At 38.0% G+C, this 24418-nt stretch overlaps 1 protein-coding gene and 1 long non-coding RNA gene across 2 annotated transcripts in view; both read right to left on the bottom strand.

The window, feature by feature from the left end:
* The window catches only part of LOC126366617 (uncharacterized), a 37740-nt gene extending 24740 nt beyond the window's left edge, over positions 1-13000 (bottom strand). Inside the window, exons 1-2 of the mRNA XM_050009793.1 lie at positions 12784-13000; positions 2224-2425 (exon numbers count right to left, since the gene is read on the bottom strand). Of these exons, the coding sequence (XP_049865750.1) occupies positions 2224-2425; positions 12784-12793 (212 nt within the window). The 5' untranslated portion in view covers positions 12794-13000. The remainder of the gene's footprint in view (positions 1-2223; positions 2426-12783) is intronic.
* Positions 13001-18935: 5935 nt separating this feature from the next.
* LOC126366678 (uncharacterized) lies at positions 18936-22830 on the bottom strand. The gene is made up of 2 exons (XR_007566370.1): positions 20363-22830; positions 18936-20291 (listed from the first exon to the last, which is right to left on the bottom strand). It is a non-coding gene; the product is annotated as an uncharacterized LOC126366678 (long non-coding RNA).
* Positions 22831-24418: the final 1588 nt, after the last annotated feature.

Raw genomic sequence — 24418 nt, 5'->3', positions numbered from 1 at the left:
GTCGCCTTCAATAAATTTCTTTTTCGTCTGGATCGAATAGCATTTTGCTCCTAAAACATTCATTAACTCTTATGTACGTAAATATCAATTATCTTTTAATATTTTTAACAAAGTCATACAAAAAAAATTCAGGCGGATTTTCTTTTTAATTTCTGTATTATTGACCCAATTGCACGTAATAGATTTAAAATTGGCAACGACGATACAATGTATTAGCAACTCGAACCCTTCTTAACGCCTGGGTGTTTTTCTATATAATAATAGAGAACAATAATAATAATAAAGCTTAATAAAGTATATTTGCTCCGCAAGGCACATCCTCAGGATATTAAACTGTAAGTATGTTAATATTTCATAATTATGTACCTTACATACACGTCAAAATGCAGGTCGGTTAAGTATTTAGTACGAGTCAAAAGACCTATTCTCGCACAAATCCGGAAATTATGATCCAAAGGATGCCTTAAGGAATTTGTTTTTCTTTCTGTATTTGTTGTTATTAGTTCTGTATCTTGTGTCCATAGCTAAAATGACGGAGATACAGACAGACAGTACGGCGGCGTAGGCTCGTTAGCCGTTTTGGTAAGGAACCTTAAAAACACAAGGACTTTTATTATCTATGGAAAAGTTGAGGCGGTCTGTGAATCGGAAGAATCACGAACTGGAGTAAGAAAAGAAAACCGATTGCGTAGGTCAAGGCCGGACCTTTTTGGGGCGTCTTTTTTCGACAAGCGGTGATGTAATATTAAGGTCTGCCTCGATATTTTCCTTTTTTGGAAAATTAATAAGTATGTTAAAAAGGTTTACAATTTTCTCTTGATACCGTATAAAGATTTGATCCATAATATATCCAATTTAATGTACGTACCAATCATGTTTGCTGTGGGGAAGGTCGCTTATACTCACTTTTTTACGCAAAACTGTTTTTTTTTTGTTTATGTTTCAAGATCATCGCGCCATCGTTTCCGGGGTCTACCACGTCACGACTGGATAGATCTCGCACAGAACTGGGATACTTGGAAAGACATGGGGGAGGCCTTTGCCCAGCAGTGGGATCACACAGGCTAATAATAATAATGTTTGATAATGCTACTACAGCAGGGAAAGACCAAGAAGAGCTTAATAAAGACAAGGCGAACATTGTGTCTTAAGAAGAAGTCAAAGTTGGTCTTTGATAGACAAGAATACAGAATGCTCCACTGACAAGGGCGTAGCTCTTAAATTAATGATGATGATGACAACATAACATAGCATCACGGCTGTATCCCTGAAGGGAAGGCAGAGCTCTATATATATTATTGACGAACAATAATAAAAACGGTTCTCGTGCAGACAGAAATATGTAATATATTTTTACAAGAAGAACAAAACTACACCAAAGTCACTATCAAAATCAAAGACAATAAAAGAATAAAAAAAATAAAAGAGGTAAAACTCTATAAAAGATGTGCTATCTTGCACACACATATATATATATATGAATAATATATAATACCGGAAATCCTGGAAATCACGTCATGATATTAATTATCATGATTATTATTGTATTACACATGAATTTAAGCTCAAACTCGAATTCAGTGGTTTACAGCCCGAGCCGGGATTGGAACCTGTGACATTTCTTTTTTATTAAGATGGGTTTGCTCTTGACTTCATTCTTCCACGAGGAAAAGAAGAGATCGACGGTAGAACGAGCATTAAGATCTAAGTCACACGTTCTTCGAACAGGGCTATTATCATCATCATCGACCCATTAACTGACTCACGTGTTACCTATACGCCGTGTGGCCAAGTAATGTCATTTAATTTAATATACTAACATAGTTCGTAAGTCTCTATTGTTTAACTAACATTATATGGATGCAGAATCTGAAATAAATATTTTATTATTATTATTATTATTATTAACGTCCCCACTGCTGGGGCACGAGCCTTCCCTATGGATGGATAGGGAGATCGGGCCTTAAACCATCACGCGGGCCCTGTGCAGATTGATGGTTATTAACGACTTCTAATGCAGCCGGGACCAGCGGCTTAACGTGCCTTCCGAAGCACGGAGAAGCTCGAGATGAAAAAATTTTTTTTGGGGTCACCCATCCTATGACCGGCCTTTGCGAAAGTTGCTTAACTTCAACAATCGCAGACCGAGCGCGTTTACCGCTGCGCCACCGAGCTCCTCAGGGCTATTATGATGAGGTTTAATAACAAACAATAGATACTCACCTTCTCAACTGTTTCTTGCTCAGTATGACAGTCATGAGGGCTAGATTAGCCGACATTCCGAGCCCGGAGAGAGCGAGCAGTGCCGCTGCGCTGGCAGCGCCCCCTGGCGGGCAGAATCTCGTGTTGTTTATAATAGACGAGTTGCTCGCTCCTGAGGAACCGAAGCGAAGGTTCGCGCCGATCATCGCCACCGCTGATCCTGCTGAAAGTATCAAGGTTTTAGTATTTTCTTTTTTTATGACCTCAATCATAATAGTAGCCCATAGCACACGCATATCGCGCTTGAGGCGATAAATGCGCCAACGGTATTGGCTAAGCAATAAATTAGCCAATAGCAACGGTTCAATCTATTACGGAACTTTTATTTTAAAATATTTGAAAAAAGAAGAAGTATTTTACGACCATTTTCGCTTTTTACCTCTTGGGTTGTTGGACTAGGCTACAGACATAGTATGTAACTAGATTATGTGCAGGTTTCTTGTTTTCGTATTTGTCTGTTTGTAACTCTATAGATTGATTATGGCTAAAGTGATATCAGAAGGACATAAAACAGAAAACACGCACAATTTTCTAGAATAATCCTCCACCCACTAAAAGAAGGAAATAAATCGGCTGACCCATTAAAACTAATGCACTGCAATCAGTAAATTCTGGAGCGACTCTTAAGACTGAGTTCGTTCTACTTCTGTTCGTGAATGGGGCAATTTTACTATTGACCTGAAGTTGGCACGCCAATCATTAAGTGCATTCACCGCTGATATACTATGTACGGCGAAATTCAAGTGAGACTAGGGAAACTATGTGGATTATACAACAAGTTTACAACCAAACAAACACACTTGTTCACAACCGATCAAGAAATAAGGGAGATATGTACGATGAGAAGCACCAAGATATATCTGGCTAGACCGCTACTGTAATCGGCTACTGTAATTAGCAGGGCTAATTATCGATCGATTCAATAAAATGTTGTCGAAATCGATGTTTGTTTATTCCCTTACATGCGTGGCATGTGATTTTGTTCGGATTTTGACAGAACGACATGACTTATTTGGGTTCACATATTAGCACCAATCGACAAAACGACATAACTATATCGTCAGAATCGATACAATGACCATGATAAAATTTCATCACGTTGCGCATGTTAGCTCTACAGGCGATTGTTTAGTAACACAAGCGCTTCTTGTTGTTGCGTGATACCAAAGTGGAAAATGTCATGATACGATGGATGCCTCATATAATATACAAGGTGTTAGTGACATCGTAACGAAAACTTTGAGGGGTGATTGAGGCCATGAGTCTGAGATGATATCAAGTGGAATTTTCCGTCGCAAGAGTATGGAATTGAAAATAATTTAAAAAAACACAAAAATTTTCAGGAATATTCAGACTGAAAATTCCACTTGATATCGACTCAGAATCATGGTCTGAACCATCCTCCTCAGTATTCGTTACGGTGTCACTAACACCCATACCTACTTGTATGGCTACCGTATGTACTTGTGTGGGGTGTAAGTGACATCGTAACGAATACTGAGGGGGATGATTCAGCTGATTATTCTGAGTTAATATCAAGTGGAATTTTTCATCGCAAAAGTATAGAATTGAAAATAATTTTAAAAAACTAAAAAAAAACATGAATTTTGCGACGAAAAATTCCACTTGATATTAACTCAGAATCATGGCCTGAATCATCCCCCTGAGTATTCGTTACGATGTCACTAACACCCTGTATTATGATCGTTTTGTACATATTTCGGTTTCACCGGCTATGCTCTCGCGGCAGTTCTGTGTTTACACTCTCTGAAAAAAGTGCGCTTAGAGTGAGGCCACACGGTTCGTCATGGGTGGTACGTCGTAGCACCTGAGCAGCGGTGACGTCGTGACGACGTTCTACATACAAATGACAACAACGATGACGTGTGTTGCGTGACGTAACGCACAAGGAGAAAGCGGGACAAACGACACGGCGGGACACCGTGCGACAACGCAACGCAGTATGTTTAAATAGTTACTGCGCCTTTATAGTCATTTACCATGCCAGGTAGGTTGTGAAAATCTATTAAGGTATCAATATTAAAACACACAATAACGGGTTCTTACCGTGTTTAAATCAGGGATATGAGACTCCCGATCCCTGATTCCCTGATTTAAACGCGGTAAGAACCCGTTATTGTGTGTTTTAATTATGATAATAACCGCGTAAATTTGAAATAAGGTATAAATATTCTCAGAAAAAGCTTAATAATGCTGAAAGCACATCAGGATTCTTTCGAATCGTACGCGCTGTCAGAATATTCAGTTTTGTGTGGAATAATAATCATTACCACATTAAAAAACGTACGGCTGAATTTAATTTCGTTTATTTGGAAAATATCGGATGTCGCTTAGTGTGTAGTGGTTATAATGCGCAGAATAATAATAATAAAAAAAAAACTAAAATGGACCTTATCTGTTCCGAGTTAGTGATTCTAGTTTCATTCCAAAACCGAAAATTCTGATAGCGTGTACTATTCGTATGAAACCAGATGCGCTGTCAGCTTAATAAGAAACGTGGCCATATAACTTAAAGTGCATTAACTCTGGAGTTGGCTCCTAGTTCTCTTTACTAATTCAATTACTGCAATTAAGTGCAACAGCGAACTGCATCCGAACGCTAATAATACACTAAAGACACCGTGGTGTTGTGGGCTATAAATTAACTCTAGCTTTCAGCTTATTGCCTGAAGTGATGTTTAGATATCGATATTGAAATATTGATAAAAAGCTACGAACATTTCCTTTTGTTAGTTTACATTTGTGGAACACATAATGACGGGTTCTTACCGCGTTTAAATGGCCATATGAGACTCCCGATATTTCGAATTATGGATCTACCTACTCCACTCCAATCTCATCAGTCATCCCGTGATCATGGCACTTGCAACAGTGTCGAAATAGTCTCATATCCCCATTTAAACGCGGTAAGAACCCGTTATTATGTGCTTTAATTATGATAATAACCGCGTAAACCTAAAACAATGTATACATTTGTGGCACTCAAATTAGACACCTCCGGAGGAAAATCTCAAAAACTGTTTATGTTTCATATATCTATAGGTATATATTTACGTATCCTCAATTGAAGGTTGTTTGTAAGAATCGCTTTCTGTTATTTTTATCTTATTTTTTATTGTTCTGTGTTTGAATGTTTGCAATAAAGACTTTATTGTTACTAATAGTATATAAAGATGTTCGATTCCAAAATATCGTTTCAGGGAAATTATCGATATCATAACATCACTATTGCTAGGGTTTGCTCGCTACCTCTATGTCCCTGGCGAACTCGCTGCGGTTACTCTTTAACCCGTACTATGAACCCGGGATTAACTTTGATCTACGAGGAAGTCGTGATTAATGGAATGGAATGCGTAAGTGGATCTCGATATAAGGCCTGCGAAGGATTTGTTGGAATTTGTACACGAAATGCTTTTGCTGAACATTTGATGTGCTTATTATCTGACGCAGCGATTTGCAGATTATTTACATTTGAAATGAGAGTTAGTATATCCCAATTGGGTTAAACAGAGGTACATCCATCGCAAGATGAACAAAGTACCCACCAGAGTTGGGCGTAATCGATTAATTTTGTAATCAGATTAGTAATCTGATTTAATGTAATCATAATTACATCAATCGTGATTACTTTGTATCTTTGACTACTATCAATCTTAACTACATGTAATATTTAATCATGATTACAGTAGTTATTAATCAATGATTACGTGATTCAATAAATATTAAAAGATGTTTATAAATATATTTTTTTTGCCAATTTTGTAATAATTTTATTAAAATTCTTACCTACAGCGTGACAGTCTAAAATGGCAAAAGATTTTTTATACAGCCACAGTGCAATGGTACATATAGTTGGATATATACATAAATTTCATCATTAATAATCCAATTGAAATAATTATTTCTTAATTATTATTTTTTTCTTTAATTATAATAATCAATGCTAAAGTATGATCTGTGTTTTTGTCCAATTAACATGATTCAGAAAATAAATAGGAATATCAAATAATTATCTAGTTTAATTTGTAACCTAAGTAAAATGATGTAATCAATTAATCTGCATTACAATTTAGATTTATTAAACAAAGTCAAGATTAAACTCTTCATTTAATTTCTTATTTTGTAATCTGTAATCATGATTACAGATTAGAAAAAGTAGTCGTAATCAACAATCTATAATCTAATTACTTTTTTCCCAACACTGGTACCCACATCTCACCGACCTTTATGTTAGGGGACTCTAACACTGCCCCCGCATGATGCAGCGTAGCGTGTGGATGCGTGTTCTTCCGTTGCTTGTAAGCATCTCCGTTTGTATAGAAAACACGCACAGTCTAACACACAGAAATAGCATCCGCATGAACGCGCGTGGATGCATCGTACGAGGTAGTGTGAGAATTGCCTAAGACCAACGTGATAGGTAGTGAGCCGTATCGCCGACTGTAATGGTCGAGCCAACTGTGTTAGAGAACTGTACTTAAGATAAATTAATAACTCATTGAAAGTACGTATAACTTGTGACATTAGTATGAGATAAAGCGTCTGGGGGTTAGCTTAGTTGAAAACGATTTAGAAAATCTAAAGCGACATTGGTAACAACGTATGTGATTGACATAAGGCGATATGTTCATCCTTTAAATATTTTGTTATTAATGTCAGTGTTTTTACTATTAGAAACAAATATTCTTACCAACCCGAGACCACTGCCCTGTTTATAAAAACTTACAAGTCTACACGTTCACACGCTACAAGTTACTCACAAGTACGTGTAAATTACGTTTATCAAAAAAGTAGACGGATTGTAAAATATTCTTGTGAAATAAATATTGACACTTGTAAAAAAATATTTTACATGTGTAGTTTCGATAAACACACTCTTGTTACAATGAAAATGTTTACAAGAAAATACAGGGCTTGTAACTCTTGATACACAGGGCACAGCTAGCCGTAAAAAAAACATTAATTTTAGGATCGAATGTGGGTACAGCCATGAGTAATATCATGTACCCACTTTAGAACCCTGTCGTACCATCATATTTGACATTTAATGAGACTTACGGTTTAATTTGTCAAAAAAGTTAATGTGACATGGTATCAAAGTGTATACATAATTATTAGTACTCGTGACCGTACAACATTGTTTTTCTCATTACTATTCCTCCCAGCTTCTACGCCCATTCATCATTTTAAGTTCAGGAAAGCGTTTTCTTGTCGAAATGAAATGACAGTGACAGAGCATCATTGCATTTATCCATTCATCAACTACGTCGGCACAGAATAGAATAGAAGTTTATTGCAAGTCACAAGTTGTACAAGGTGTTGTAGTTAATATACGTACGGTCACGAGCATTAATATGTATACACTTTGGTACCATGTCACATTAACTTTTTTGACAAATTGAACTGTAAGTCTCACTAAATGCCAAATATGTTAGTGCGACAGAGTCCTAAATGACTGTACATGTGACGCCCCGCTAGGGCACAGCAAACAATAGGGGCAACTAGTTGCTGATTACTTAAAAATAAATAAAAGCAATCTATAAATAACTTATCATAAATCTACTCTTATCCCACTACGACCAAATCCTAGTTGGGGCAAACACAAGATGAACAAAGTACCCACACCTTCTCGAGTCTTCTGTTAGACCAACGTGATAGGTGGTGGACCGTATCGCCGACTATGACGGTCCAGCTAACTGTGTTAGAGAACTGCACTTAAGCAAACCCTGGACACTTCAAACAAACAACCTCGTTTTACACAGACACTACACATTGACATTATCGTACACGCGCATCTGTGTGTGTGACGTCTGACACCATACGACTTAAGACTAAACTATGTTCGAGGGGGAGTGAGGTAATTCTAGCTCAGCCGCTGGTGAATACTTAGTATTATTCCTTATTCTATAACGTAAGATAAATTTATAACACATTGTAAGTCCATACATATCATAATCGTAATAATGAATGTGTCGCAGCCAACTAGCTCAATTCGCCGCTTAATTATTAGCGTATTCTTTTGCTGAACGTGCGCCATTTGGTAAAAAGGCTAGGTTGTTAATTCTCTCTCTCTATTTAAGAGCTGCACTCTTGTCGGTGGAGTAATCGCCATTCCTCTCTTCTTCCCGCCAAAACCTTCACCTCCCGATACGACACGACCTGCACCTTCTCTTTTATTTGAGGAAGGGGTAGACCTAGGTGGTGGTTAATTAAGCTGTGCATATAAGCCAGTTGGCTGCTTTTTTTTTGACGTGACTTATTGTAGATTTGCCGCAGATGGCATCCCAAGTAGCAAACAAGAATTGTGATTAAGTCATATATGTCTAAACTTTAGCTAAAGTGAGATTTATCCAAATCAAATAGGACTTATTAGGACTTCATAAATTCTTTTCCTTCTTTAATACTATATAGTTTTCAACAAATCCTACTTTAGATAATTTAGAATACACAAAACCAAGTTAAGTATTCTCAAAACTATTTAGTCTTATCTCAGCCTACTGTTAAGTCTAAAAGTATATTTTTACTTTACTCAGATTATTTGAAGGCTCACTTAATACTAAATTGATTTACTGAAGTATCAGTTTAGTCTTGTAAAGTAAAAAATGAATTGCCTAGATATACTTAAGGCAATTTTAATACTAAGCTTTGAGATTAGATTAGTTAAGATTATTTGTTGCTTTTATACAAGACGGTTTTATTCGTTTTTGACTACAATAAGTAAAACATAAGAAAAGTCTATTCACTGGACGATAAAATCGAAATAGAAGCAAGCAGAAAGATGGACGAAGTTCAAAAAATAAAAAGATCTGGTGGTTTTCGAATGCAGAAAATTAAATACAGAAAATTAACCTGTGATAATGCACATCCTACTGTTTTTGTTAGCGATGCGATATCTTCTTCATTGCTATCAATTTTTTCTATCGATTAGTATAACACAATCATTCAATTTTGTCAAAAAAATCGTAAGTTCCTGTTTTAAAATGATTAAACTAGTCTAACCTAGTCTAAGCGCACGGCAACACTACACCATGAAAAATCGAGTTTTATATTAAAAACCTGCTAAGTTCAAATTTAAAAGTAGGTACCTATTAGTCTAATAATAAATAAATACTTTTCTTTCTTCTTTCATTCTTTCTTTTAATAATTTTAAAAATGTACCTATTTTTAACAAAGTTTCATTGACAATCATAAACATATCTATTTTAAGTTTTGTATATGGTAAAATGCATTTAAAGTGGGCATTAGATTCGCTTCCAATATTTTTTTAGCTTGATAAAGTCATCGGGAACTTGGTCGCCATTTTTAACAATAATGTTTTTGGTGGAATTAGAAACTACCGTGCACACGCACGTCGTTAATCAAATTGCAAGGGTTCTTCGTGTATACAATATTCAACGGATACTCGTTAATTTTTACAAAAATCACATTGTATCCGTTGGCAATTAGAAGCGCGGTGATCGTACCAACTTTGCGTCAGCGAACCATGTCTTACCTATGAGAATGTATGCGCGGTGACTCGTTAGCAAATTGAGTTTGTTTGTAACTAAAAAACTTTGCTAACGATAATATTGAACTTGGCTCTCATTTCACATTTATGTTTTTGATTGGATATCATTACTTTTTGTAGGTAAGTACATATCCTCGTAACGCGTGGGTCCTTTTAAAAGGACAAATTCAAAACTAAAAGTCGACTTTATAAAAATAAAACATTTGAATACCTATTAAACTTGTTTAAGATTCACGTTAAGTTAAAAAAAATATATGCCAGTAAAATGGATGAGAGTTGTGTTGTATCATGGGCGAAAAGCTGACAACCTATCACCGCTAAACACATGTTCCAACTTGCTTACCTACCCTCATAGTACTTGTCGAATGTGGCATCAAGTGGTTCCATGATCACTTAGTGCTCTGCCTACCCCGATAGGGCATATAGGCGTGATATGTTATGTTAAGTTAATCTACATACCTACCACAAAAAGACCGGCTGTCATGAGTTTTGATTACTTACTGATTCTTACATCTATAGTTAGGTACAGGCACTAATTAGGTATTTATGTTAAGCGTTCATAATAGAATCTAATTATTTAAAAGTTGCTAGTTTTTTTTCCTTTGTATTCATCTAATTACCTATCTGCATACCAAATTTTAACTTTCTAGGTCATCTGCAACTGGGTTAGAGTTTTGATCTATAGGTCAGTCAGTCAATGATAAAAATGAGGATTTTTGGATATTAATATCTAAATAACCGTTTGAGATAAGCTTATGAAATTTAGAACACATATGTATGTTGCAAGTCTCAATATATGAGCCAAATTTGGTACGTTTATGTGATATAGTTTTTGATTTATGAGGGGGTCAAAAGTGGCTCCAGATGGTTCGTGTAATATTACACACGGTGCGGCTCGCCAGTTCTATTTCTTGAACTTGGCTTGACACGCTACCGCGTGTCTAGATACTTTTCTTTCTTCTTTCATTTCATTATTTCTTTTAATAATTTAAAAAATGTACCTATTTTTAACTAAGCTTTATTCACAATCATAAATATATTTTAAGTTTTGTGTATGGTTAAATGCATTTAAAGTGAGCATTAGATTCGATTCCAATATGTTTTTAGCTTGATAAAAGTCATCGGGAATTTGGCCGCCTTTATTAACAATAATGTTTTTGGTGGGATTAGAAACTACCGCGCACACACACGACGTTAATCAAATTGCAAGGGTTCTTCGTATATACAATATTCAACGGACACTCGTAAATTTTTACAATAATCACATTGTTTCCGTTAGCAATTAGAAGCGCGGTGATCGTACCTACTTTGCGTCAGCGAACCATGTAGGTAACCTATGAGAATGTATGCGCGGAGACTCATTAGCAAATTGAGTTTATGTTTGTTAGTTCCATTTCTGATAAATATTAAACAATTAAGTAAATCACATTCCTATCCAAGTAAGAACTTAGCATAACAATATTGTTTATCTTCCACGAGTCGAAAAACTTACCTCTTAAACAAACATACTTTCCATACGTTTTAAAAGCTCGTTCGATTTTAATTGTTACTTGTTACATAGCTAATTCTGGCACAAAATAAACAAACATGATTTTACGACAATACTTCACTAAATCAAAATAGAGGATAACTTTAGATATAAGAGTTTTAAGTAGGAATTCACTAAATACTTTTTGTCTTAAGTGGGTATACTCCTAGACAATTGAAGTAAAATTTATCTTAACTAGTACTTGATGAAGTGCAACTTGACTTTACTTTTCTAAACTGATTCTTACGAAATCAATTGTTTCTAAAGTCTTACTTCATTTAGAAAAATATTACTTAACGCCATTTTGCACTTACGGGACGAAAACAAGTAATTTTTTTTGACAATATTATCGTCAAAAACTGAAGTAAATTAATATAATATTTCTGTTGTAGTAACAATTACTGCGTTCAGCTGTCACATATTAATAGAAAATGAATTTATCTGTACCATATGTCACCATTTTTTTTATTTGCTGAATAATCAATACAAATTTTATTATTATTTTTCTGGTATATTCAAGGCCCTTCTGTTTTTTAACACTTTCTATCGATTTTACACGAGAAACAATCATGCGTTTATAATTTCCTGTATGTGAAACGGCGGAATAACCTTTTGTTAAAATAACAACTAGTATTTTAGTCGCCATTTTCTTACAGACTTCATTTCTTGTGTTAATGTAAATGTTCGCCATTATATTCTAAAATAAAGACGCGTGAAGTAAATATCGTTTTAAGTATGACCTGAAGTTTTACTTCGTTAAGTTACAATTGACTCAGTGCAATTCAATCCTATAGTCTTAACTAAGTATTGTAGATATCTTCAAGTATACATTCTTGGTATTAAGTGATACTACAAGAATTCTAAGTTTAGAATACGCAAGAACATTGTCTAAAGTAGGGTTTAAGTCTGACTTAGCGTTGTCTTAAGTCTATCTTGTATAAGAGTTAAAGTATGTGCCCACTTTTACTAAACTGTGTCTTCAAGATATCTTGAGGGATATCTTGGAGACATATAAGACTTATCCAAGACAAGGGCTTGATTTAGTCTACTTGCCTTCAAGATATCTACAATTCTCTTTTAAGACAATCGGTTGCTACTTGGGATTAACTACTTGGCCGGACAAATGGGGAGCGCTGAAGGCTCTCACCCGGTACAACGTTTAAGACAACAGGCCTGAGTGTGCCCAGTTGGGCGCGAACCTCGGCTCAGGGCGTCGTCTGAGAGGAAAAATATTTGAAAGAATTAATCGACCCTAGTGGGTCGATAGCGATAAGCGCTGAATGAGGGAAATCGTCGACCACGCCGGCGGGGTCGGTATCGGGGACCTGAAGTGTTTGGTGTCGCGAGCTGATTGGCTGCCGACAAATATAATGTAGATACATCTTCTAATAATATTAGTATGACCAACATGTTTTGGTGAGGTTAGGAATATCTTGTGGTAAGTAGTTGATCTAAAGACATTTACCTGCCGACATCTTGGCGTCCGTACGTCCGCTCTCAACGCTAGTTCATTATCGAATGCGATTGATCACTGCCACAAGCCTCCTCCCCCCACCAGCCCATTGCATTTTTGAGCCAACCAAGTTGTCCACTAACATCACACTGACAGTCGATTTTACACCTTATGCTCTTTGACACAAAGTTGGCACTGCGTTCAGTTTTGGCACTACAATTCACTTATGACGTTTGGCACCGGGCTGCACTATTTATCTGGAAACAAAGAAAAATATTGGTAAATGAATAAAGAACAATAAAATATAAAATTATTAATTATGTCAAAGCCTTAATACTAACCTTTATTAATTGATTTTCACACTTATAAATATACAGGGTGTTAGTGACATCGTAACGGAAACTTTGAGGGATGAATCAGACCATGATTCTGATTTAATATCAAGTGGAATTTTCCGTCTCAAAAGTATGGAACTGATAATAATTAAGAAAAACGTAAAAAAAATCATGAATTTTCCGACATGAAATTCCACTTGATATCAACTCAGAATCATGGTATGACTCATCCCTCAAAGTTTTACGATGTCACTAACACCCATATATACTTGTATGGTTATCTGTACGAGTATGTACTTGTACAGGGAGTAAGACCATGATTCTGAGTTAATGTCTAGAGAATTTTCCGACATTAAAACATTTAAATTAATGATTTTTATAGTTTTTTTTACATATAAAAAACTCATCTTTTGCGATGGATAATTCCAATTGATATTAACTCAGAATAATGAGCTGAATCATTGCTCTCAGTATTCGTTACGATGTCACTAACAACCTGTATACTTAAATAAAATAATATTGTTAACATCGAACTTTTGAATACTGTCGCATGATTTCAAAAGTTTCTTAAATTGCATTAGAAGCAAGAATTAAAGTAACATTTTATAATTTTAAACTTAAAACCGCGCACTCAGTTTCTTCCAAACTTTAGACGTTAGCGAAGCAAAATTTAAATGTAAAATATTCAGACTTATTGCATCAAGTTTACGGTTTTAAATTTTAACTTTGAATTGAAATTTTAAACGGTTTTGTCGCATTTACAATTTGAGGATTTTAGTTTGTAGGGTAGTAAATGTTTACATATTTATTTTTAATGAATAACTTAAACAAAGTACTCTTAATTACTTAAAGTGAATTTACTTTAGTGGAAAAAAGTAAGTAGATAATAACATAAATTTAAATCAAATAAGAATTTTTACTGTTATTATTTTTTAATACAGTAAATAATGAAAATATTTTTGAATGAAGCCAAACTGTGCGAAGGTACAAAAAACCGATGTAATATTTCACAAATGAATGATAAATATTCCTGGTCCTTGTATAGTATGATCGGCTATTTATACAAAAAAAAGAACTTTTGAATGCAGTATCTTACGAAAAGTAATGATAAAGTGACTATGGAATTTTAGAAGCAGTAGAGCTATCGTAGTTATCTGTTTGCGGGAGTAGTAGTAAAAGAGAGCAGGGTTGAATCGGCGACAGCGGTTCTCATACAAAATGAGCGTTAGGGCGTTACCAACCTCTTTCTTCTATCCCGTGATTCTTCTTATCGTGTGGGTTATGAGGTGGATTACCAACCTCATCAACCCTGGTGTCAGGGTCAATACTATTGAGCCGCCATAGACCCCTGACATGGCTCATGTAACGACTACATACTTACTTATTTTTTTTATTCTGAGTTGATATCAAGTTGAATTTCATGTCGGAAAATTCATGAAAATTTTTGCGTTTTTTTTAAATTATTATCAGTTCCATACTTTTGCGACGAAAAATTCCACTTGATATTACCTATGGAAAATCAGCTTAACGTGCCTTCCGAAGCGCGGAACATCTTACTGTCGGACAATCAGGTGATCACCCTGTAATGTCCTTACTAAACTAGAGATCACAAAGTGATTTTTGTGGTATGTCCCCACCGGGATTCGAACCCTGGGCCTCCGGATCGTGAGAGCAATGCTCAACCACTGGACCACAGAGGCCGTTTATTCCGTGATGCAAACCTATAATACGAATATCTCTGTCACGCTAAAAAGAAATCCCACTTGTTCTATGTTAGATACTAATTGATAACAGTTTTTAATACTGACCTATTGCAACGTAGTTTACAATCTGTTCCAATTAAACATGTTTGCTTCAGGCTTCCTTTAACGGCTATTACAGATAGACAGCATTTCAACTACAAAATTGCACCTTGGATAGCAGACGGTTTGCAGTCTAGATGCAATTATGTAATACCGAATGTATGCGGTACTAAAACCAAATCATTCTGGTTACTTTATTATATGCTAATTGATGTATCTACCTATCTACTAAGTGTTGTATAATCATCATCATCAGCGCATTAACGTCCCCACTGCTGGGGCACGGGCCTCCCCTATGGATGGATAGGGAGATCGGGCCTTAAATTATCACGCGGGCCCAGTGCGGATTGATGGTTATTAACGACTGTTAATGCAGCCGGGACCAACGGCTTAACGTGCCTTCCGAAGCACGGATCGTCTTACCTATGGAAAATCAGCTTAACACAAAGTGATTTTTGTGATATGTCCTCACTGGGATTCGAACCCAGGACCTCCAGGACCTCAGACAGTGATGATGAAGATGATGATCTCCGACTGATGTCGGCCATGGTGTCCACTTCGACTCCTAGTCGGCACAACTTATAATTACCAAAGCGGTGTGCTCACGTGCCCTCACTGTGCGCGGGAGTTCACTGTAAAGATAGGCTACATAAGCCATCTTCGGGCGCATCATCATCATCAGCCCATTAACGTCCGCCCACTGCTGGGGCACGGGCCTTCCCTATGGATGGATAGGGAGATCGGGCCTTAAACCATCACGCGGGCCCAGTGCGGATTGATGGTTATTAACGACTGCTAATGCAGCCGGGACCAACGGCTTAACGTGCCTTCCGAAGCACGGACGAGCTCGAGATGAAAACTTTTTTTTGTGGCCACCCATCCTATGACCGGCCTTTGCGAAAGTTGCTTAACTTCAACAATCGCAGATACCGAGCGCGTTTACCGCTGCGCCACCGAGCTCCTCGTTATAATCATGTGTGTAAAATGTCATTGGAGCTGATTCCGGTACAGTCATGAGCAATATAATGTACCCACTTTAGGACTCTGTCGCACTAACATATTTGACATTTAGTGAGACTTAGAGTTCAATTTGTCAAAAAGTTAATGTGACATGGTACCAAAGTGTATACATATTAATGCTCGTGACCGTACACGCCATCTAAGTTTATGCTAAGTTATACCTGTCATTTTCTTATCCGCCGAAAAGGAAAGGGACGGATATTCGATAGGCAGAAATTTTAAAAACCATTCTAATATTTTATATTGGCTAATAACCTAACAGAATTAAGTTGACAGCACACGTGAAACGGGTTGCTTAACATCGAAATGTCTATATATTCGCCCGGGTTATTCATTCATTTTTAAATTAACAGTTGTCAATCATCCGTCCCTTTCTGTTTCGGCGGATAAGAAAATGACGGGTACAAATTAAAATAAAATTAGGCTGTGTCGGCAGGAATCGGGGTTGAATGAATAAATAAATATTCGGCCGAATACGAATATACGGTATGGTGCAAATACCTCTGTCGAATATCGAATACGAATCGACCATTCGGTGCTTTAGTGTATAACTTATTGAAGGTTGCAATGAATTGATTTTATAATATTTAAACTAATAATGGTGCTAATTCCTGTAAGTAAATACCATCTAATTTTATTTTAAGTTATATCTGTCATTTTCTTATCCGTCGAAAAGGAAAGGGACGGGTAATCGACAAGCATAAAATTTATGGAACACACGTCAATTTTAAGCACAAATCTAAACCAACCGTCTAAAAATTTTACATTCGTCAATAACCCGACACAGTTAATTAGACAGCACGTCAAACGGATTGCATACCAGCGACGTACCTTTTGATTCGCCCGGGTTATTCATTCATTGACTCATTCTTCCTAAAATTAAGAGCTGTGAATCATCCGTCCCTTTCCTTTTCGACGCATATGAAAATGACGGATATAACTTAAAATAAAATTAGGCGGTGTCTGCAGGAATCGGGGCCATTGTTTGATAGATTGATAAACAACAAAAAAAAATCGAAAAGAGTCTGACTCGGACGGGACTCAGACCCGCAGCCCTTGTCAAGCCGAGACCAGCGTGTTAACCATTACACCACCGCGTCCTCCTGTCCATGCGAAATTCTTTCAATCTATGTGTCGTCATTAAGCCGACGCCTAACCTGTTTAACCAGATTAATTTACTCAGAAAATTCATTAAACTGAAGCCGTGTTATAATTATATGCCGGTATGTAATTATATCCCTAGGTATGTAATTATAAATACTATACGGCTACACATCTATCTTACTGCGACATTATATACATAACATAACATAAACAGCCTATATTCGTCCCACTGCTGGGCACAGGCCTCCTCTCAATCAACCGGAGGGGGTATGGAGCATATTCCACCACGCTGCTCCAATGCGGGTTGGTGGAGGTGTTTTTACGGCTAACAGCCGGGACCAACTTAACGTGCCCTTCGAAGCACGGAATCATCTTACTTTTTCGGAGAATCAGGTGATTCAAGTCTGAAAAGTCCTTACCGAACAAGGGACAGTCTCACAAAGTGATTTCGACTATGTCCCCATCGGGAATCGAACCCGGACCTCCAGATCGTGAGCCTAACGCTCTAACCACTAGACCACGGAGGCTGCAAGTATAATCCTGCAGACGGGTTTAAATAGTTGATGTTATACGCCAATAAAGGCCGTACAGAAATGAATAATTCCCTCAGTGGGCTATTCTAAGAGCCTGAGATAAAGCAACGTCTATTCTATCTTCCTGAGCGAGATGTGTCCGAGCTAAGCGGGTAATTTCCTGTGCTCGTGAACAACACCCATATATTATGTGTCTACAGTAGACGCAGCTAAAAATAGCACTTTAGCACTGAAACTAAAATAGCGTGTTCATGGCGCGATTGGATATCGCATGGATGTGTCATTTTAATAGATGTTTGACTATTTTTTGACGACGTCATAACCACTGAATTCGACATTATGAGGTTGATTTCATGTTCGGATCGTTTCTAGAATTTGTGCCCGGTTAATGGCAATAGCCTCGCTCCCTATGGGACCTAAACATTAGTTTATTATTATATAAAACATTATAAATCTTATATTATGCTTATTTTCCATCGGGTGGGGTAAGCAGAGACTATACAACTCCATTTGCATTTCATAAAAGTTCCATTTTGACAATTTATAAAAGTTACTTATATGTAAATAGTCCGAAAAAGTAAGATGATTCCGTGCTTCGGAGGGTACGTTAAGCCGTTGGTCCCGGCTATTAGCCGTAAAAACACCTCCACCAACCCGCAGTGGAGCAGCGTGGTGGAGTATGCTCCATACCCCCTCCGGTTGATTGAGGGGAGGCCTGTGTCCAGCAGTGGGACGTATATAGGCAGTTTATGTTTTTATGTTTATCTAGATTGTTAGTTACCTCGCGGGCAAATTGTCATTTGTTCAGATATCGCATGAGTTGCATCGCGTCGTGAGGAAAATGGAAAATACGATTTTGTTTATTCATTACATTGATGTATATAAGTAGTTGTGATGGTGTCGTTGGTAGAACGCTTGCCTCTCACTCTGAGCTCGCAGGTTCGAATTCAGCACAGGCCTGACCAATGATTGTCGGATTTGCTTTCGAATTCATGGTTAGATCACGGGCTCAGCGGTGAAGGGAAACATCTTGGGGAAACCCACGTTCCCGAGAAATGCATTTTCGTAGGTATCTGACCTAACCTGTGTTGGGCAGGTTTCCCTTCGCTGGTTGGAAGGTCATACAGCCAGTTGCTTTATAAAAAAACCGGACCTGTCAAATCTTCAGGTTAGGTAAGCGGACCCTGTGAAAAACGGGAAACGTTAGGGAGATGAAGATGATTACATTGATGTATAATATTAGGTAACTTTAGATTAATTACATATATATATATGTCGTAATTAGTGGGTGTGTCGGTCGTAACAGTGTGGGTCGCGTAACATCATCATCAGAATGGAGGGTGGGCGTTAGAAGACAATAATGGCCGTCATCAGTATCACAATCATTTTATTTACTTCCACATAGTTTTTGTATCACGATTAAATAAAGTCACAGCATAAGGTACACACTCACGGCAACGTCACGGTATTCGTAACGGTTACACAGTCTCTCGTTATCTAGCGCGCATAAGGACGTTAGCGCGAAGGGGCTACTCGCCCTCTACTTGCCCTCCACCACCCATGGTTCCTATATTCAGACCGAATCATCGGGACATGTGAACGTACTTGCTAGGCGCTCTTTTCCGATCACACTTTCTTGACGTCCCTACAAGTTATAGGTGAGCGACTATAGCACTCCTCGTAATTATTCGACACGTCCGCTCATGACGATGGTTCGCGGTAGACTGCCAGACTAGAACGGCAGTGCACGTCCGCTCGACACGACGGCTCCGTAGTGACTCCCCCGACTTCACCCCGCTCTGCTCGTACGCCACCTGACGTCAGAGCGTTGCAACTTCATGATGGAAGTGTTGCAACTTCATTGTATTTTCCGATTTGATCAATTTCTCTTCTTAATTCATAACTAACTCCGACACGGCCATCCTGCGTGACACACGTCCTCGTGTGTTAATCTGAAACAATATACCACAGCACAGTATCCAAGTTCGCTCGGTCATTCCTGACCTAACATGAGACTCTATAAAGGACTCTGTCCGAGCTCTACTTGTGACTCTACACGAGCTCTACTTGTGACTCTACACGAGCTCTACTTGTGACTCTTACACGAGCTCTACTCGTGTCTCTACATGAGCTCTACTTGTGTCTCTACATGAGCTCTACTTGTGACTCTACATGAGCTCACATTACATCATGATAAATCATCAACTAACAATACACGAACCATTGACCAGTATTCACACACTATAAACAACCAAACTTGAAAATCCAATTACTCTTTACACATCGGTCGTTACTATCACCTAAACGAGCGATAGTAACTCATGCCACTCTACTGAGCGACGATATCTCAAAACCAGGCGTCACTACCACCTAAATCGAGCGGTAGCAACTCATGCCACTCTACTGAGTGACGATATCTCACAACCAGGCGTCACTACCACCTAAATCGAGCGGTAGCAACTCATGCCACTTACACCAAGTGACGATATCTCACAACCAGGCGTCACTACCACCTAAATCGAGCGGTAGCAACTCATGCCACTTACACCAAGTGACGATATCTCAACACAGTCGTTGCTGCCACCTAAACCGAGCGACAGCAACTCATGCCACTTACACCAAGTGACGATATCTCAACACAGTCGTTACTGCCACCTAAATCGAGCGACAGCAACTCATGCCACTTACACCAAGTGACGATATCTCAACACAGTCGTTACTGCCACCTAAATCGAGCGACAGTAACTCATGCCACTTACACCAAGTGACGATATCTCAACACAGTCGTCACTGCCACCTAAATCGAGCGACAGCAACTCATGCCACTTGCACCAAGTGACGATATCTCAACACAGCTAGCACACAAACTTTACATTTTAGTTGGTAGAATAGTGGTCCATGGGTTACAAATTTCTTCTACATCACTAATTTCTAATTCGTGTAGTTTGACTAATTCTACCGGAAGTCAACTTGACTTAGATTCAAGTACAATGTCATGACCAAATACAAAGTCAACATGACATCCAGGCTTCGACCGCATACCTGTAGTTTCTAAGACGAGCAGCACAAAAGTGGCTGCAGCCCCGAACACTACAAGTGCGCAGCTTCCTATTAGAGTTGCTCCGAAACAGGTCAATCATAGCTTTCATTACTCAATTAAATCAATTAACATTATTACACATCTACTGCAAAGCACAACAGACTGTAATATTCCTCCCCAAACTGTGGTTACGCTACAAAACAGTCATAAGTCACAACATCCCCTCCCGGGATGGCCACCATGGTCCACGACCACAAAATGACAGAGCACCCTGCTCTCACACACACAAGTCATAAAGTCACAATGTAGCGACCAACACCTCGAGGAAATATTACCGCACTTAAACAATTACCAATTCGGTATGATCATCATTTAGAATGTTTTGTTCCAATTTTCTCACGAATGATTTACTCTGTTTCGGGCTTTTTCTAAGCCTATTTCATTTAATCATAATCCAAATCATTTTACTTCGCAATGTTTACTTCACTTCATTACGGTTTCCAATTTAACTAAATTTAACAAAAGACAACTTTCTTTTCAATTTTCTAAGTCCTAATTTTGTATGGGACCCTTTTTGCGACACCCCGACCACTATATTCGTTTGTATCCTATTAAAACTTCCCATATTTCAAATCAGGTAAAACAGATACGACTCACCAGGACATATAAGAATTTCCAATAAAAGATCAACCACTGGTCTTGTGACATGGTTTAGGTCTTCACAGCACCAGCGCAGCAAGTCCGGCTGGTATACAACTCGCTGCCATGATGTCGTCACTTTACACGGCTACAGCTCAGCCCGCGCCATTTTCATCTCCGCTTGCAATCCACCAATTGCCGAACCACGTGGCAAGTTATGACATGAAACAAAAGAATTCACTGTATTATCGTATTCAAGTGACTTTCTTTCAATCGGTTTAAAAAGATTACAAATAAAGAATATTGAATATTGAAACATTTGATGAATGACGGTAGATTACAAAACACGTTATTTAACGAGACTCAATTATCATGTCATGATTAATTTCTTTTTGCTTGGAGTGAGAAAATACAACTTTAACCACGCAGGTCAAGCGTGTCTACACCAATTCGAAATATTTTTAGACCAAAATACAAAGATTTGACGATGATGAAAACAGATTGGAAAACGCGGTATGATTGACACGGATTGACACCATATGTCTCGTCAATTTTGATTTTAAAAACAAGCAATTTCCTTACTATTAGAAACGGAAATACACAGCAATAAAGTCAAAAACAATAAGGTTCCAGTATGAAAACGACTCACCGTAATAACAGTTTCCAAGTTGAGGTACCATAATTTCCAAACACGACTGCACACAGTATGGAAATATTGTGATGTTCACGCCATCATATCTCACGGCATGTAGTGATGCCGATCATTAACAAGGTCCAGGTCACTTCAAATTCAGGTCCATCTTCAATGGACACTACATCTTCATCACGTGATCACACGAATGTGATAGTCATCATAATCTTCTTCTGATTGTGATAATCCAAACTTACATTGTCTTGTTGTGAACGTCGCATCACATTGTCTTCATCCAAGTTCACTAATCCCACTTCTGATGTCGTAATTAGTGGGTGTGTCGGTCGTAACAGTGTGGGTCGCGTAACATCATCATCAGAATGGAGGGTGGGCGTTAGAAGACAATAATGGCCGTCATCAGTATCACAATCATTTTATTTACTTCCACATAGTTTTTGTATCACGATTAAATAAAGTCACAGCATAAGGTACACACTCACGGCAACGTCACGGTATTCGTAACGGTTACACAGTCTCTCGTTATCTAGCGCGCATAAGGACGTTAGCGCGAAGGGGCTACTCGCCCTCTACTTGCCCTCCACCACCCATGGTTCCTATATTCAGACCGAATCATCGGGACATGTGAACGTACTTGCTAGGCGCTCTTTTCCGATCACACTTTCTTGACGTCCCTACAAGTTATAGGTGAGCGACTATAGCACTCCTCGTAATTATTCGACACGTCCGCTCATGACGATGGTTCGCGGTAGACTGCCAGACTAGAACGGCAGTGCACGTCCGCTCGACACGACGGCTCCGTAGTGACTCCCCCGACTTCACCCCGCTCTGCTCGTACGCCACCTGACGTCAGAGCGTTGCAACTTCATGATGGAAGTGTTGCAACTTCATTGTATTTTCCGATTTGATCAATTTCTCTTCTTAATTCATAACTAACTCCGACATATATATATTAATTTCCTGTATATTCGAGAATTGATTCGATAGGGTAACACTTAATCATAATATTGACACTAATTGCGACATGTGATGAAGATAAGCAACTGCACGCCTTATGCCCAGGAGAAGCCTCATAACGATGTGTGTATTTTGTGACGTAATAATATTATTATACCTACAAGAGTCCGCACCCTCGTCAAATATAACACAAGAGTGGGCAATAGGCATTTTATTTCCTACATTAGTAGAAGTGTTTGCGATGGCAATATATTTCGCCACCAACTTGTTTCTTGGCGGAAAGGCTTATTTTATTTGACGCGAATCGGTTTAAGGGTCTATTAAAAGTTTTATGGAGAAAGCAGTCACGTTGTTCTGGCGAACCCCTAATTGTCTATATAAGCAGTTTTTTTTATTTGTGTCACAATGTTTTTTTAGTGGTCTTTAGTGGTTAGAGCATTAGGTTCAGGATCTGAAGGTCCAAATCTCAACTGTCGAAATCACTTTCTGAGACTGTCCTTTGTTTGGTAAAGCATCACATGATTTTCCGACAAAGTAGGATGATTCCGTGCTTGGGAAAGCATCCTAAGCCGTTGGTCCAGGCTGTTAAATCAACTCACAACTCGGACCAGCGAGGAGTATGCTCTATACTCCCTCAGGTTGATTAAGGAGAACGTAGCCTGGAAAGTCCTTCATTGGCAATATAGTCGTAAGGTCAGGTTTTAAATATGACAAAACTGGCGCTGTAATCCACATTGGGATTCGCAGGCATATGATTAGAAGACAGAAATTAAATTAACATAACCAATGGAACCACTAGCGAAATTTCAGTGTATTTTATAGCTCTTTTGTTGAAAGTGGTTCATTAAATTTAGTGAAAACAGTAAAATAACAGTCACGTACGTTTGACTGCGTTCCAGAGTTTTCATTGAATAAACCCTTATTATGAGCAAGGGCAAAGTTATTCGTCCCTTGTAAAGTTCACACAGTCTATATAATAACATCTACGCATCTACGTGAGATAATTATGCCTTTGCTGATTACGAAGCGGAGAATGCGGGTAAAGTTGTTTGACTTTTGTTTACAAATAAGTAGCTTCTCATGTCCGCGTCAACGACTGTTTTATGTCAAAAACTCATGTTAGTATGTTTCTTTCTTAATAAGGCAGCATCGCAGATCACATACAAAACACCTTGTTTTACACAGACACTACAGATTGATGTTATCAAAGACACATTCATCAATCAAATTTCATAAATGTACTAAGTAAGTATGTGTAAGTAAGTAGTCGTTACATGAGCCATGTCAGGCCTTTGGCAGCTCAATAGTAAACCTGACAAAAGGCGAAAAGTTCAAATTATTTAGTAGTTAGTACATTCGTCATCATCTATCCTGTGGGTTAATGAGGTTGGTAGATACTACCTCACAATAATTTGAACTCTAGAGTTTCAGCGACATATTTTTAATTAATATTTGGTGGTTTTACTACGTTTCAGGTGAAAACTTAAATTCCCTCAGCTCTCAGTCCGACCTAGTAACCTCGCGTTGAATAGGTAGTGAAAGTACTCGAGAGCCGACCTTTTCACAGC

The sequence above is a fragment of the Pectinophora gossypiella genome, chromosome 5 (assembly GCF_024362695.1).
Source record: "Pectinophora gossypiella chromosome 5, ilPecGoss1.1, whole genome shotgun sequence".
NCBI classification, from domain to species: Eukaryota; Metazoa; Arthropoda; class Insecta; order Lepidoptera; family Gelechiidae; genus Pectinophora; species Pectinophora gossypiella.
Note: the sequence above shows the minus strand (reverse complement) of the source record. Positions and strands in the feature narration are given on the sequence as shown.